This window comes from Octopus bimaculoides, chromosome 2, assembly GCF_001194135.2.
Source record: "Octopus bimaculoides isolate UCB-OBI-ISO-001 chromosome 2, ASM119413v2, whole genome shotgun sequence".
NCBI lineage: Eukaryota > Metazoa > Mollusca > Cephalopoda > Octopoda > Octopodidae > Octopus > Octopus bimaculoides.
The window spans coordinates 86,430,659-86,445,727 of record NC_068982.1 but is presented as its reverse complement, the minus strand read 5'-3'; the positions used below and the strand labels follow the sequence as shown (position 1 = coordinate 86,445,727).

At 36.2% G+C, this 15,069-nt stretch overlaps 1 protein-coding gene across 2 annotated transcripts in view; it reads left to right on the top strand.

Annotated features, from left to right (window-relative positions):
• The window catches only part of LOC106880968 (putative leucine-rich repeat-containing protein DDB_G0290503), a 56,494-nt gene that overhangs the window by 7,800 nt on the left and 33,625 nt on the right, over positions 1-15,069 (top strand). For both annotated transcript variants that reach the window (XM_052965932.1, XM_014931146.2), the window contains 6 exons: positions 465-545; positions 1,594-1,650; positions 5,247-5,306; positions 5,493-5,554; positions 12,799-12,952; positions 13,234-13,374. In XM_052965932.1, the coding sequence (XP_052821892.1) occupies positions 522-545; positions 1,594-1,650; positions 5,247-5,306; positions 5,493-5,554; positions 12,799-12,952; positions 13,234-13,374 (498 nt within the window). In that variant the 5' untranslated portion in view covers positions 465-521. The remainder of the gene's footprint in view (positions 1-464; positions 546-1,593; positions 1,651-5,246; positions 5,307-5,492; positions 5,555-12,798; positions 12,953-13,233; positions 13,375-15,069) is intronic.

Below are 15,069 nucleotides of genomic sequence, written 5' to 3'. Positions count from 1 at the left end.
TATATACATATATATATACATATATATATACATATATATATACATATATATATACATATATATATATACATATATATATATACATATATATATATACATATATATATATACATATATATATATACATATATATATATATACACATACATATATACACGACAAGCTTCTTTCGGTTTCAGTCTCCCAAAACCACTCACAAGGCTTTGGTTGGCCTGGGCTATAATAGAAGGCACTTGTCCAAGGTGCTATGCAGTGGGACTGAACCGGAACCATGTGGTTGGTATGCAAGCTACTTGCGACACAGCCACTGAAGAAGATTACAACATTGAACAGCAGATTATAACATAGATGGAGGTTAATTTCTCATTGTCATTTGCATGAAAATAATATTTAAATTAATGTCAGAATTTTTTATGTTTTTTTAACACAATTCATATAATGTTTTCTTTTACATAATTTCAAAGCTGGAGCAGAATCTAACAGATTACCAAAATTCGTTAAGTAAAATTCAAGAACTCAAAATGCATAATTCTAAACTTTTAAAGGTAAAGGTACATTTTAAATTGTAATTACTTTTGTTGTTGTTTAGATCAAGATAAGTTTTGTGCAGACCTGTAATCAAAGGTATTCTTTTCTTCAGGCATAATATTGTACACAAACATACACACATCCCACAAGCATTTCCTTTTCTTAAAACAGCAGGGTGTGGTTTGAGGGTGATTTAGTTGCTATTTCTAGCATGTCCTTATACACTAATAGTTTAAATCCCACTGATGTTAATGATGCCCTTTGTTCATTTGGATTACGTAAAATTAAGAACCAATCAATTAAATTTTCTACACCTGTTTCCAAAATGTTACTATCTACCTGTATTAGAATTCCTCATTATTTAAAATATTATTGGAAGTAAAGCTTTCAGAAACTAAGCTTTATTTTTCCCTGTACACAGGCCCAGTTTTCTTAAAGGAAAGTACAAAATAAGAGACTGCTTCACTGTACAACTGGTACTTATTGAATCAATTCCAGCTAGATTTTAACTCAAACTGAGATAAGCAATTACCTCAGTGATTTGTTGTTTTAAATATCTAGATTACATGTTTATTCATTTATAATTGTGTACATTTACTTAGTAAGTGTCTCTGAAAATAAATTGGACAAAACTAATAGTTTTTGTCATTGTCATTTTCCTAATTTTCATCCTGATTAGCATTTATTATCTTACTTACCGTCAATATCCTGAAATGTATCAAATTATTTTTTTGTAACTGATATTGAAATTACAATGTCATGTATTTTGAGTTAGTATCTTTAAAATATTGCTAAGTGTGTGCTACTAGTCCAAAATTAAATTTCTATATTATCTAAAATGTATTTTGTGCAAATAGGTCTGTAGTTATGATGATGAGTTTGAGGATATTTATAACTAATAAAATTGAAACAGATGTTGTAATCATATTAATAACTTTTATATCAATTGTACGAATTTTCTCTTGTGAAAGCACTTGTAAACACTTAACATGTTAGAAGTTTGCTAGAATAGCTTCTTTTTAAATAAATATTATATTATGAATATTTATTTTTTCTACTGAAAAGAAAAAGAAAATTGAGATTGAAAAACTGTCAGATAATTTTGAAATTGAAATTATAAAAGTAAGTATCATGATTTTTTTTTACTCTTAGTCTGGTTAAAATTCACCCTATAACATAGAAAGTAATTCTTGCTCCAAAATAATTTTGGAATTACCTTCCCTTTCTTTACTTTGTTTTGCAAGTTACTTGGAAACTGCACTAGTACTGGCGTTATGAAAAAGCACCCTATACACATTTAAAGTAGTTGGCATTAGGAAGGGCATCTAGTTGTAGAAACAATGTCAAAGTTGACATTGAAATCTGATGCGGTCTGTGGCTTGTTGGATCCTGTCAAACTGTCCAACCCATGCCAGCAAGGATGATAATGATGATAGTGAATCCCTAGAGACAACATGCTAAACAAATAACTGAAAACATTATGATTCTAACTGCCTCTCATGAGTTTCAGTGCTATTAGAGTCTTGTGTGCTTCTTTAGAATGAAGGAGTGAGGAGAAAAAAGAGGGAAAAACTTGTTAGGAAAAAGTATTCAGTGTTGAAACATGTTGGAATGGCAGACAAGAAATGAGTATACTTAGTTGTTTCCAACAGAGAAGAACAAATGTGTGCTAAGGGAAATAGGCATGGAGCAAATGACATGTCTGAGAAAGTTAGAAGCCAAGTGTGTGTATGCATATGTGTGATAGTGAGAAATGCATTGATGTAAACAAGGCATGATTGTATGTGGTGTGAACAAAGCATTGTCTGCTGGTGTGTGTATAAAGATGGTGGTGAAGTTTATGTGAGTGCAGGAGTAGAAAAAATGAGTGGTATGAAGTGCATGTTTTGACATTTACAGAGTGTGTGAGGAATGTTTTGAGGAAAGCAAATCTATCATTGCAAACAAATGGGACAATTGTATTCAAGCAGAAAAGTAGGAGTAGGCAAGCTGGCAGAAACGTTAGCACGCCAGGTGAAATGCTTAGCGGTATTTCGTCTACCGCTACGTTCTGAGTTCAAATTCCGCTGAGGTCAACTTTGCCTTTCATCCTTTCAGGGTCGATTAAATAAGTGCCAGTTATGCACTGGGGTCGATATAATCGATTTAATCTGTTTATCTGTCCTTGCTTGTCCACTGTGTGTAGCCCCTTGTGGGCAGTAAAGAAATAAGAAAAGTAGGAGTAGTAGGTAGGTTTGTAAATGATAGAAGTGAAGAAGTTTACTGGTCAATAAAACCAATGATGCTGATGAAATTGACAGAGGTGATGAAGATGATTGATATGAATTCTCTGGCATAGTGGAAGAAGTTAAAGGGAATGAAGATGAGTTATGAGTAATGAAAGTGTTGATACAACCATTGATGTAACAACTACCCAGTAAAAAGAAAGTTACTTTTGGGCCTGAAGGTAAACAAACAAGTTGTCATTATTGGGGTCTTTCCTGCTGTCCATGACCAAGCTACTAGTAGAACTCTCCAGAAAAGGAAAAGCAGATGAAACTGAGGTAAAATTAAATGAAGTGGGGGTGCTGAATTCAAACAGAATACAGCAGTCGAAGAATTTGAGAGCTACGCATTGATTATCATCATCATATGTAACAACAGCATAGGGGGACTTAATATATTTGATGAACAGTAGTTGAGAGAGTTTAGGAGTGAAAGAAAAGTAATTGAATAAAAGAGGTGTGGTTGGGGTCATGGATATCTGATAGGAGGGCTGCTACCATAGGTGGAAAGAGCTTGTTAAGTTATCTAGATATGGAGAACTTTCTAAAGAAAATGAATGGGTGCTAGCCTTATTAACCTTGAGAAGAAAGATGATAGAGGTACAAGGGTTGGCTGAAAAATTCATAGGCTGACCAAGATACTCTCGTGGAATGTGACCAAATGAGGTTTATTTTACAATGTAGTCCCTGTTGCAGTTCACACACTTCTTCCATTGGTGTTGCAGTGCTTGAATTCCATTAGTGAAGAAGCTTTCATCCTTTCGGTAAAAGAAAATCATCAACAGTAGATATGACATCATCATCACTATGATACTGGTTCCCAACCAAGTTTTTTTTCCATGTTGGGGAAAAGGTAATAGTCAGATTGAGTCAAATCAGGAGAACAGGGATGGTGACCAACTGGTTCAAAGCCACAGTCATGCACAGTAGCCATTGAAACCAAGAACTTATGTGCTGGAGCATTACCTTCATAAAACAAAACCTCTTTTGTTAGTTTCCATGGGTGTTTGGTCTTGCTAACCTTTTGTAATTGCCTCGGTAAGTTAGCATAGTACTCTCCATTGATGGTGTGGCCCTTTTGAAGATAGTCTATAAACACAATACTTTTTGCATCACAAAAAACTGAGGCCATCACCTTCCCTGCAGATGAAATGACCTTGGCCTTCTTTGGAGCAGGTAAGGAGGGGAGTTTCCATTGCATGGGTTGTCTCTCTGTCTCTGGTTCAAAGTGATGAAGCCAATACTCATCTTGGGTTAGGAAACGTTCATGGAAACCAGCTGGATCTGTCTCAAATTATGTGACGTGATCGGTCTGGTGTACTTTTTCTGGTCCAGACCTTGGGTCATCTTCAAGACTTGCCTTTCCCCACCAAATTCAGCTGCTCATTTTTGTACTGTTGATAAAGCTGGAGCATCATCCCCTAATGTAGCAACCATGTCAGCATGAATGTCCATGTGGGTTAAATACTTTTTCTACAGGTGCTTGATAACACCACCTTGCCAGATTTTGTCCATCTTCAAGAGAAGTCAAAACTAGTTACTTTTGAAGTCTTTTTTTGAACAGTCAGATGTCAGTTTACCTCGAAGGAAACAATGCAGTTATTAATAAAAATTGAAATTAATGCATGCAAGATGATTTCACAGCTCTAGCTTCACTCACTCATAGTCAGCCTATGAACTTTGCAGCCCACCCTTGTATATAGTGTGCAGAGAATGAAGTTGGTAGCTGTGGAAGTAAAAGAGAAGAGATTAGTTGCAAATGTTGATAAGCACAAATTGTTGGTTGCCCTCTTATGGTCTTTGGGAAATATAAGGAAGAACAAGATGTCAAAGAATTGCTGAAGTGCTTCAGCCTTGTAGAGGTCAGACTGCTGCATCACCATAATGGCATTATTATTGGTCAATTTGATAGCGGTGTCCTGTTGATGTTGAAGATAGGTTCTCTGAACCAGGAGATACGATTATAACACTGATACATACTTGGTCAGGATTACTAGTGCTGGAATTATTTGATAGCCAGTTTTGTAGCTGAAGTTTTCAAAATTTACAATTATAGAAAGGTTTTATAGTATAGCAAAAAGGGATGTATGTTTACCTCTTTATATTTGAAAATTAACATTTTTGTTCTGTGTCTTTCAGAATATCTTTTGTGTACATGTTGTATTATGTTGATTATTATATTTATTTCTCATTATCTCTTATACAATTTGTGATTCTCTAGATAAACCTGCAAATTCTGATATTTTCATTGATAATTGGAACAATATTCTTATAAATAAATATGTAGTCTAATGTGAACAATTTACTTTTTATATTATGCATAAATGGTCACATGGATTCTATTCCTGGAAATCTCATAGCTTTCATATAACTTGAAAACTTTATATGTTTCTTCACTTTTTTAAATACAAATTCAAAAGAAATTTTGTCTAGTTTCCTATTGTTTTGTTACAGTTGAAAACTGAACTGAATAAAGCTGGGGAAAATATGACACTACTGAAGAAAACTAATAAAGTTTGTGGATTAGTTTAATTTTTATAAATTGAAATTTTTGAAATGTGAATTTTTTATTGTAATTATTGTTAAAAATAATTTCTTTGATTATAAATTGAATTGATATAATTTAAATTGTTTAACAATTATGAATATTGAGATAGTATTATTGCTCATTAATAATTTTAAATTGGTATTTATTTTCAGGAGCTTCAAACAACTAATTTTGATCTTGTTGCCCAAATGATCCAACTAAAAGAAGATAAGAGGTAAATATTCATTTTGACAAAAATGAGTTGAATAAAATCAATATTTATTCATACAAAAGTTCATCTATTGATGATATTGATAGCATTATTTGGTTCTTATAATTCACAATAATTTCTTTGATATTTTTAGAATTTCACTTTAGTCTGATGATTTGATTTGATTTCATTTCATTAATGAGTTGTTTAACTACTCTTTGAATCAATTCAATTTAAACTAAAATGTAAACCAGTAATTGACACCCAATTTCATTTTAATTATAGTCAGACTATAGAAATTCATATATAGAAAATATATTTTTAAGGTGCAGGCATGGCTATGGGGTAAGAAGTTTGCTTCCTAACTACATGGATTTGTTTGAGAGAAACCAAGAGATGCCTGTGATATATATGTGTGTGTATATATGTTTGTTCCCAACTACTTGACAACTTGTGTTGGTTTGTTTACATCTCCATAAATTAGCAGTTCAGAAAGAGTTTAATATACCAGGCTTTAAAAAATAACTACTGGTGTCAATTTGTTTGACAAACCTTTCAAGACAGTGCTCTGGCATGACTGCAGTCTAAAACAAGTAAGAATTTTAATTTAAACAAAATTCAACAATTCATTTCTGTTCAATTTAGCCAACTATATACTCATTAATAATAGTTTGATATGAGCATGATCTTCCTAAATTTAATAGTTAAACGTTTATTCCTAGAACACAAATACAGAAAAATGTTCAGTAGACATACAGTTACAATCAAATATAGCTGCACTTTAAACGTGAGCTTAACAATTCTGTTAAATTCAGTCCGATTGTTGAGGCTGAATGTTCATACAGAAACCCTTCAGCACATGCAAAATCTCCATAGTGTACTTGCTGACTGGATCATTATTTATGAAGCAGTGGTTAGACCCATGACTTTGAACCACAACCCTAATCTAAAACAATATGCCAATTAATTGAAAGATTCTTCAAGCAGAGATTTCACAACTACATTGCTCTAATCAGAAGCACCAAAAATTGGAATCATTATAAAGCATACACTGCTACATCTAGCAGTTAAATGATAATTGCACTATGGAAGATTGTTGAAAATCCAGCTCACACATAAATGCTTGATAAGAGATGGAAGCTCTGAATAGAAGAGAACATATTTCTAAGGAAATATTGAAAACCAGGTTTATAGCTTTATGCCAAATTGAAGACCTTCAGCTCTTGAATACATAAGAGAAAATTCACACTTAGGCACTAGAAACATCACTATAGGCCCACTTTCATTCAGGAATAAGGTTTAATATTTTCTAAATAAAATTTTTGCCCAGCTAACCTCTGGCCCAACCTAGGTGTTACTTTTTTATATTTTATATATTTTTAAAATGTAATTTTAAATATTTTTCCTAGTTGAGTTTTTCCTCCTAAAATGTTTAGTATTTGTCCAAATTTTCTATTTCTCTCTTCTCTTTTCCTCTTTCCTGCAATTCTTTACTCTTTCTCTTTCTCTTTTTCTTGCACTATTATTTCTCGTAGTACAATGAAAGTCTCTGTATGTAGGTGTGTAAGAGTATCTCTGGGTATGTGCATGCTCAAGCTACATATCTGAACAATAAGTGACAAAGGAGATAACTCCTTGGTCCTAAACTAGGAATATGGTGGACAGCTGTAACAGTTGTTTTTGAAGACCTTTTTCTATAATATGGACAGGTTTCTCAATCTGACAGAAGACCAAAATATTTTCCACATTTTTAGATTTGAAACTAGTAGTTTCCCTTCTGTCTCTATATCCCAGTGTATGAGTTTTTTTTTCATTTTCGACTTACCAATCTAGAATTACAAATATATCATCGTCATCATTTAATGTTCATGTTCAATGCTGGCATTGGTTGGATAGTTTGACAGTATCCAACTGGTCTAAGGATTGCATGGTGCTCCAATGTTTGCTTTGGTATGGTTTCTACAGTTGAATGTCTTTCCTAATACCAACCACTTTTCAGTGTATAGTGGGTACTTTTTCATGCCACCAGCACTAGTGAGGTCACCTTGCTAGTTGCAAGACTATGAAACCCAAGATGGGATAAGCAGCTTTATACTTGAAAATGAGGGGGTTAATGTATAAGTGGGAGGTGAATAGCTTCTTGTTGTAAAGGAGCTGCATGGCTAGTCACATTTAGAAGAAAGGGTGAGAATGCTCAGTAGGAACTACAAAGATAAATGTAAATAGTAGTGATGAGGTGTCCAGGTAACTTTTCAAGGTATGAGGTGTGTAGAAGTGAGTGGGACAGAAACTTGAAGTGTAAGTGAGAGGTGAGTTGCAAAGAGTAAGGTGGGACAAAGAATGGAGAAATGGAAGATATATAACAACTGTAAAGATAAAGTAGAGTCAAAGGGATGTAGGGTGTGAGGGCTAAAGGTGAAGAAGGATGACACTTGATGCATGAACTGAGGAAGATAGAGGGACGTAGACAAGAGTGGGGGTGGGCAATAGCAAGATAATAGTAGTAGAAGTAATGATGATACAGTTGACAGGGAGGATATGAGACATGTTGTGTTTGGGTAGACTGCGGGATTTAGGGGAGATAGACAGGTGTAGTGCATGTGGTGAGATTTGTTGTTTCAGTGGGGAGATGATCAATGAAATGTGTGGGTAATGGCTGATAAATGAAATGGTTTTAGGAAGCATAAAAAAATAGAATGGTATCAAGGGGCAACTGTTGTGAGAGAGATGATGTGGTGGAGAGAGAAAGGAGGAGGAGACTTGGCAAGGTGCCTCTTTGTGTTTCCAGGTCAGTTTTACAGAAATGGGTGGGTCTTCTCAAGAACCTCATATCAGCAGACATCTCAATCCTGTGTCCTCTCTTCCTTAAGGTTCAGGGTTCTAAGGCCATCCTTCACCACTCCTGTCTTCCTGGGTCTCACTTGTCTCCAAGTTCCCACTGCATTAAGTAATTGGCACTTGTTTATACAACTGTCCTCATCTATATTCTTCACATGTCCATACCAATGCAGCCTTCTTTCATGCATTCTACATCTCATTCCGCTTTTTCTCAGTTTTTTTTATCATCAGTGCATTTATACTGTCATTCATGCATACTTACATTGCACATCCTATGCTTGGGTCATTTCATTCCAGTCTTCTGTCCTTTGCAAGCAAGGCTTATGCCCCACTACCATGCATCATTGCAGTTCTAACACAAGTATCATACAATCCACCCTTCACTCTGAAGGTAAAACAACCTTTGTTGCCAGCAGCAGTAGTAACTCCTTGAAGCTTTTCCCTTTCATGAAACTTGCCATCATTCATTCTCCAACAGTTGGTCATATGTTATATGTGCCATTCAAACTATTATCAGTGAATGCTTTAAATGTGTAAAGATTCCTAATGTTATTAAGTAGTAACTTATGTATATATGCTATATCATATTTTTATTATCTGAGAGAGTAGGAGATGAGGACATGTTAATGGTCAGTAGAGGGAAGTGAGGAAAAGATAAACTTTTGGTATAGGTGATGGTAGTAGGTGAGGGCAAGTAAGGGTTGGCACATAATGAATAAGTGAGCCTCAAGTTCTGTGGAGAGAAAGAGAGGAATGTGTTAATCATGGTTTAGAAGGGGAAGAAATAAGAAAAATTGCATAAAGTGAGAATTTAGCTTGTTACTGGCAATGATAATAATAATAATCCTTCCTACTATAGGCACAAGTCCTGAAATTTGTGGGATGGGGATAGTTGATTTATCAACCCCAAAAGAATGAATGGCAAAGTTGACCTTGGCAGAATTTGAACTTAGAATGTAAAGATGAACAAAATGTCACTAAGCATTTTGACTGGCATGCTAATGATTCTGCCAGCTTGCCACCTTAATAATAATAATAATAATTTCTATATTTACCACTAATGGTTCACAAAAAGACACTGGGGATGGTACAGGACAATACAATTTGGGGTTATATAAACAGAAGCGTGTAAACAATAAAAATGATAATACAGATTCTAAAAATGAAAAATTCTACAAAAGTAGGAGGCTTCTTAGGGCTGCTCCTGGAAACACCACAAAACTACAGCTGCCTTGACCACTAAGGCAAGTTCCCTCCAAATATTGTCTTCCTTCAATCTACTGGTGAATGCTTAGAGTATGCCCATTCACTTGGACCATTCTTGTAACATTCACTCACCTTTTCATAAAATTGCTGGGAAGCAGGACTTCACTCTCTACACTCACCTTCCTTTTCAAGTGAAACTTGTAAAAGTTGATAAGGGCTTGGCCAAAGGGGAAAGTATTTGTCTTCAGTTCTTTTAATCTGGTCCATTACATAACCCCTTTTGCTAAAATCACCAGACTGATAAACATTGTCTGTTCATCAGCAGCCACGGCATCCACTGTTCTCCATTCAGCAGGTATTGACAACAAATGGAGTGCCTGACCAATGGAACGTGTCCCCTCCATAGAAAGCAGAAGAGTATGCACTCCATTTTGAACATACTGGAGCAAGGTACAATGGTCAGGCAGTATTATATGAGAGAGGCGATGTATGCAGTCATGACTTCTGCTCTGGCCTTTCATGGACAGTTTTCTCTCAGTCTGTATCTGGATGAAATTGGCCACCTTACTCGTCACCTCACCCTTGTTCTCCACCTAGAGATCCAGACCAAACTAGGTCCCAAGTAGTTTAACTGACCCCTCTGATCAGCATGACATTATTGGACAACATGGACTTGCCTCTCCAGGTGCAAGCCCAACATGGACCTGCTTCTCCAGCAGCAAGCCCTCTGACTTTCCTTGATTAATTTTGCTCCTGTCACCACTGCACTGCTCTTTTAGAGTAGTGCCAATCAGTTCTATGTGCCTGGTGTTCGACACTATGACAATGATGTCTGCATATGCCAACATGGTTCTCCCATGTCCTAGTTCATGTGGGATACCTCCAGTTTCTGCAATAGTGGCTCTAGAGCCAGCACATACAAAAGAGATGAGAGGGGACATCTTTGATGGACTAGTTCAGATAAGTAACCATTCACCTGAACTACTGAAAAGATGTCACTATACATAGTAGTAATCCAGCTATTTGAAACAGGTTTAAAACTAGCTGCCATTCAAATTCATCAGGGCCTCACCCATGACAGCTTTTTTTATCTACATTGTCTATGAGGTATTGCATGAGGTGAAGGTTGTTGTAGATAGATCTGCTCAGGATGGTGCATGTTCATGCATCTCCAATTAGTTCCTTGATGACAAGTGACAACCTCTTCACTAATACCTTGGCCAAAATTCTGAAATCTGCATTCAGTAGCATTGTAGGCCTAAAATTTTCTATTTGATAACCCATGTTTAGGTCCTTTCTTAGTAGTGTCACAGCTCCTCAACTTACAGAACTGGGATTCTTCTATTATGCTACCATTTGTAGTAAATATTTGCTAAGAGGCCACCAAACAAGTCTGGCATATGAAAGTAAAGCTTGTAGGTTAGACCATCCAAACCAGATAATCTGTTTCCTATGCAGCCTATCATCATATCCTATATTTCTGCAGCTATTATTGGATTTTTGAAACACTCTGCCTCCAAAATTGGGGTCCCAAGCAAGCTGGCAGAAACGTTAGTACTCTGGGCAAAATGCTTAGCAGTATTTCCTCTGCTGCTACGTTCTGAGTTCAAATTCCGCTGAGGTCGACTTTGCCTTTCATCCTCTCGGGGTCAATTAAATAAGTACCAGTTATGCACTGGGGTCGATATAATCGATTTAATCCATTTGTCTGTCTTTGTTTGTCCCCTCTCTGTGTAGCCCCTTGTGAGCCGTAAAGAAATAAGAATCAGGGTCCCAGGGCACTTCAGATTCAGTGGGCCCCTCATAGCTAATTTAAATCTTAAAACCCATCTATTGTATGTAATTGAATTTGATGAGTTAGCAGAGTAAGTTTAAATAAATGAATGAAAATGTTATGGACACATGTTATGAAGATGTTGTGGACAGCAATATCAAAGGAAGGTTAACTGGGAAGATAGTTTTTGTGTGTAGCAGATGCACAGGTGCAATAAACACTGAAGATGCACAGAAAATAGATTCCATCACATGCCAGGGGGAAAAACTAGAAGTAGTTGATAGCTTCTGCTACCTGGGTGACCAAGTCAGTAGCGGGGCTGGATGCTCTGAGAGCGTAGCTGCTAGAATAACAATAACCTGGGCAAAGTTCAGAGAGCTCCTACTTCTGCTGGTAACAAAGAGTCTCTCGCTCAGAGTGAAAGGTAGACTATGATGCATGTGTGTGTACTGCTATGCTACACAACAGTGAAACATGGGCCATGACTGTTGAGGACATATGTAGGCTTGAAAGAAATGAAGCTAGTATGCTCCACTGTATGTGTAATGTCAGTGTGCATACAAGACAGAGTGTAAGCACCCTGAGAGAAAAGTTGAACATAAGAAGCATCAGCTGTGGTGTGCATAAAGGCGACTGCACTAGTATGGTCATGTGATGCATATGGATGAGGGTTGTGTGAATAAGTGTCACACCCTAACAGTGGAGGGAACCTGTGGAAGAGGTAGACCCAGGAATACATAGGATTAGGTGGTGAAGCATGACCTTCAAATGCTGGGCCTCACAGAGGCAATGACAAGTGACAGACCTTTGGAGATACGCTGTGCTTAAGAAGACCCGGCAAGTCAAGTGAGATCATAGTCGTGGCTGATGCCAGTGTCACATAACTGGCCCATTTAAAAGTACCCTTCAATCATCTGGAGATATGCTGAACTTGTGAAGACCTATTGAACCAAGTGAAATTGTAGTTGTGGCTGACGCCAGTGCCACTTGACTGGTACCCATGCCAGTGGCACGTCAAAAACACCATTTGAGTGTGACTGATGCCAGTACCGCCTGACTGGCACCTGTGCTGGTGGCATGTAAAAAGCACCATTTGAACGTGACTACTGCCACCTTATTGGCACACATGCAGGTGGCTTATAAAAAATACCATTTGAGCGTGGTCAATGCCAGTGACGCCTGACTGGCTCTCATACCAGTAGCACATAAAAAGCACCTACTACACTCTTGGAGTGGTTGGTGTTAGGAAGAGCATCCAGCTGTAGAAACCTTGCCAAATCAGATTGGAGCCTGGTGCAGCCTCTCAGCTTGCCAGTCCTCAGTCAAACCGTCCATCTCATGTCAGCATGGAAAGTGGACATTAAACAACAATGATGATGAATAAACATAATAATTACTATGTTTAGTAATATAAAGTTGTTAAAAAGTTTTCTTTAATTCTATACCTCAGTAAATTTCCTGAGGGTGTAGCCTGCCCAATTTTGCCTGTTGTCATTGAAGAAGACATGGATTTTCATCAACAAAAAAATATTACTGATAAAGCACTTAGTGATGTTTCATTCAACCAATCTAACAACACTCTTAGTACGGAGTTAAAAGGAATGGTGAGTGAAATAAGTATTCTTAGTATTTTCTTCTAACATTCTTAAATTATATTCAATAAAGACTTTACACTTTATTAACTGCCATTTTCATTGGTTATTAAGTTGTATCTCTTTCTATGTTCTAGTGTTTTAAAAGGATCTTTTTTCTTTTGATTTTATCAACTCAGTCTCTAACCTATTCAAAATTATTCACTACTTTACCTTCCTACATATTTGCTGCTTTAAGTCAAAACCTCTACATATATGTCCTTTAATTCTAAAATAATGAATATTACTTTTAGGTTGGTGAGTTTTTACCATCCCCCATTTGTGAAAGAGAACATCTCAGTGATTCACCTGATAGCAACCCAGAAGAATCTAGAGATTCTATGTTGGCTAATCTTACCAATTTCAAAGATATTTTGCAAAGTACTGTAGAAACTGTAAGTATGTATCTGTTATATTGATAATTTTCATTGTTGCTTTGCATGTAACTGGTGAAGTTGTCATGAATATATACTACATCAACATTGTATGAAAGTGCAATATTCCATGTTATCTTGGGAGATACAATGAATAATGCTTTAGTTGTGTGTGCTGTTGATATGATGTGTATACTTTTCTTTAACAGCCGGTGATCCTGGGCAGCATAATAATTCTCTTGGATCACTTATGTTTTGTTAATAAGATGCCTATATATCATTGGCCTGAGAGTACTTTGCAATGGTCTCTTAAGTGTCATCCTGATCTTTATAGGCAATAGGCCAAATAACATACAAACATAAACCCTCAATCAAGTTGCAAGTTAGAAGCAGTTGCACAAATAAAATATATTGCTGGTGGTTGAGAACTAGGATAAGAATTGTATTCATAAGGTAATAAGATAACAGGATAGTGCCATTAGTAGGGGAGGGTAAGGAAGACAAAATGAAACAAAAGACAATAATGGGTAGTAAAGTACAAGAAAGTATAAAGGATTTTAATTTTCTCTAAAAGGTTTAAAGATATAAAAGTAGATAGATAGATTACCCTATGTATAGCATGTAACCTGGAGCAATCCTTATTGCTTGGTGATAGTTTTGTTGTGAGCTCTCTGAAATGAAGATTCAGACTTTTAAAAAAAATTACTTAATTTCCTTAATGTTTGTTTGTGCCAATTAATACTTCTGGAGGCAGTAAATGTATTTCTATACATCTAGCTCATTATGGTGGTTCAGGCTTGATGTTTTTTCTCCTAATGAAGTGTTCCTTTGTAATCCTGAGGTTGACAGTATCCATCACTTTGCTAGCATTTGGGTGAATAAATCCAACTTTACAGAGTTGGTGGTGTGGCCTTGTAGAAATGCTTGTTTACTCTATGGTAAAGGTGTCTTATGGATGATCCTGTGTTTGTCACTCCACTAGAACATAACATTTGATATACTGTGTTTGATCTTAAACACAGCCAGATACTGTCGATTGGTGTGTCATTGGTAGTGGTGTTGTGTGAGAGCTAGTTTGTGAATGTGTGGGCCTGTCTAATTGTTCTAACAGGGAGGTCAGATCTTGTGATGCTGTTTTTTAACTTATTTTCGATTGTTTTTTCTGTAATATGGTAGACCACTGTAGATCCAGTATTTATTCTCCCCATGACTCCTTCCTTCTGTTGTCCATTTGTTTAAATATGTTAACCCTGCCTCTTTATTGGTCATTTAAGGCTACAATGGCAACAGTCTGGTCATTGCCTTTGCTACTACTGTTGTTGTTGCTGTTATCTCAGTGCAAATACTGCAGTAACTGTCCTATTTAGTATGAGATATGGATGGCTATTTTATAATTAGATGCTGCTTCAATTGCAGATACCTGACTTGTATATATATATATATATATATATACTAGCAGTATAACCCGACCTTGTCCGGGTGTGACTTATTATGCCATCTACGATAAGTCTTGCTAGCTGAAAATCAACTAAAAAAGAAAGCCTTACAACGAAAAAACCCTTATGATGTAAATATGTTCATAATTCAAAAGACGATGAAATTAATAGGGAAAGTCTGAAGGCTGTTTTGCGTAAAATTATTAAGCATACATAAATTTCATCCGTGTAATTGGCTATAGAAATGCTTGTGTGAAACAACTTTTTGCGCTGCCCTGAT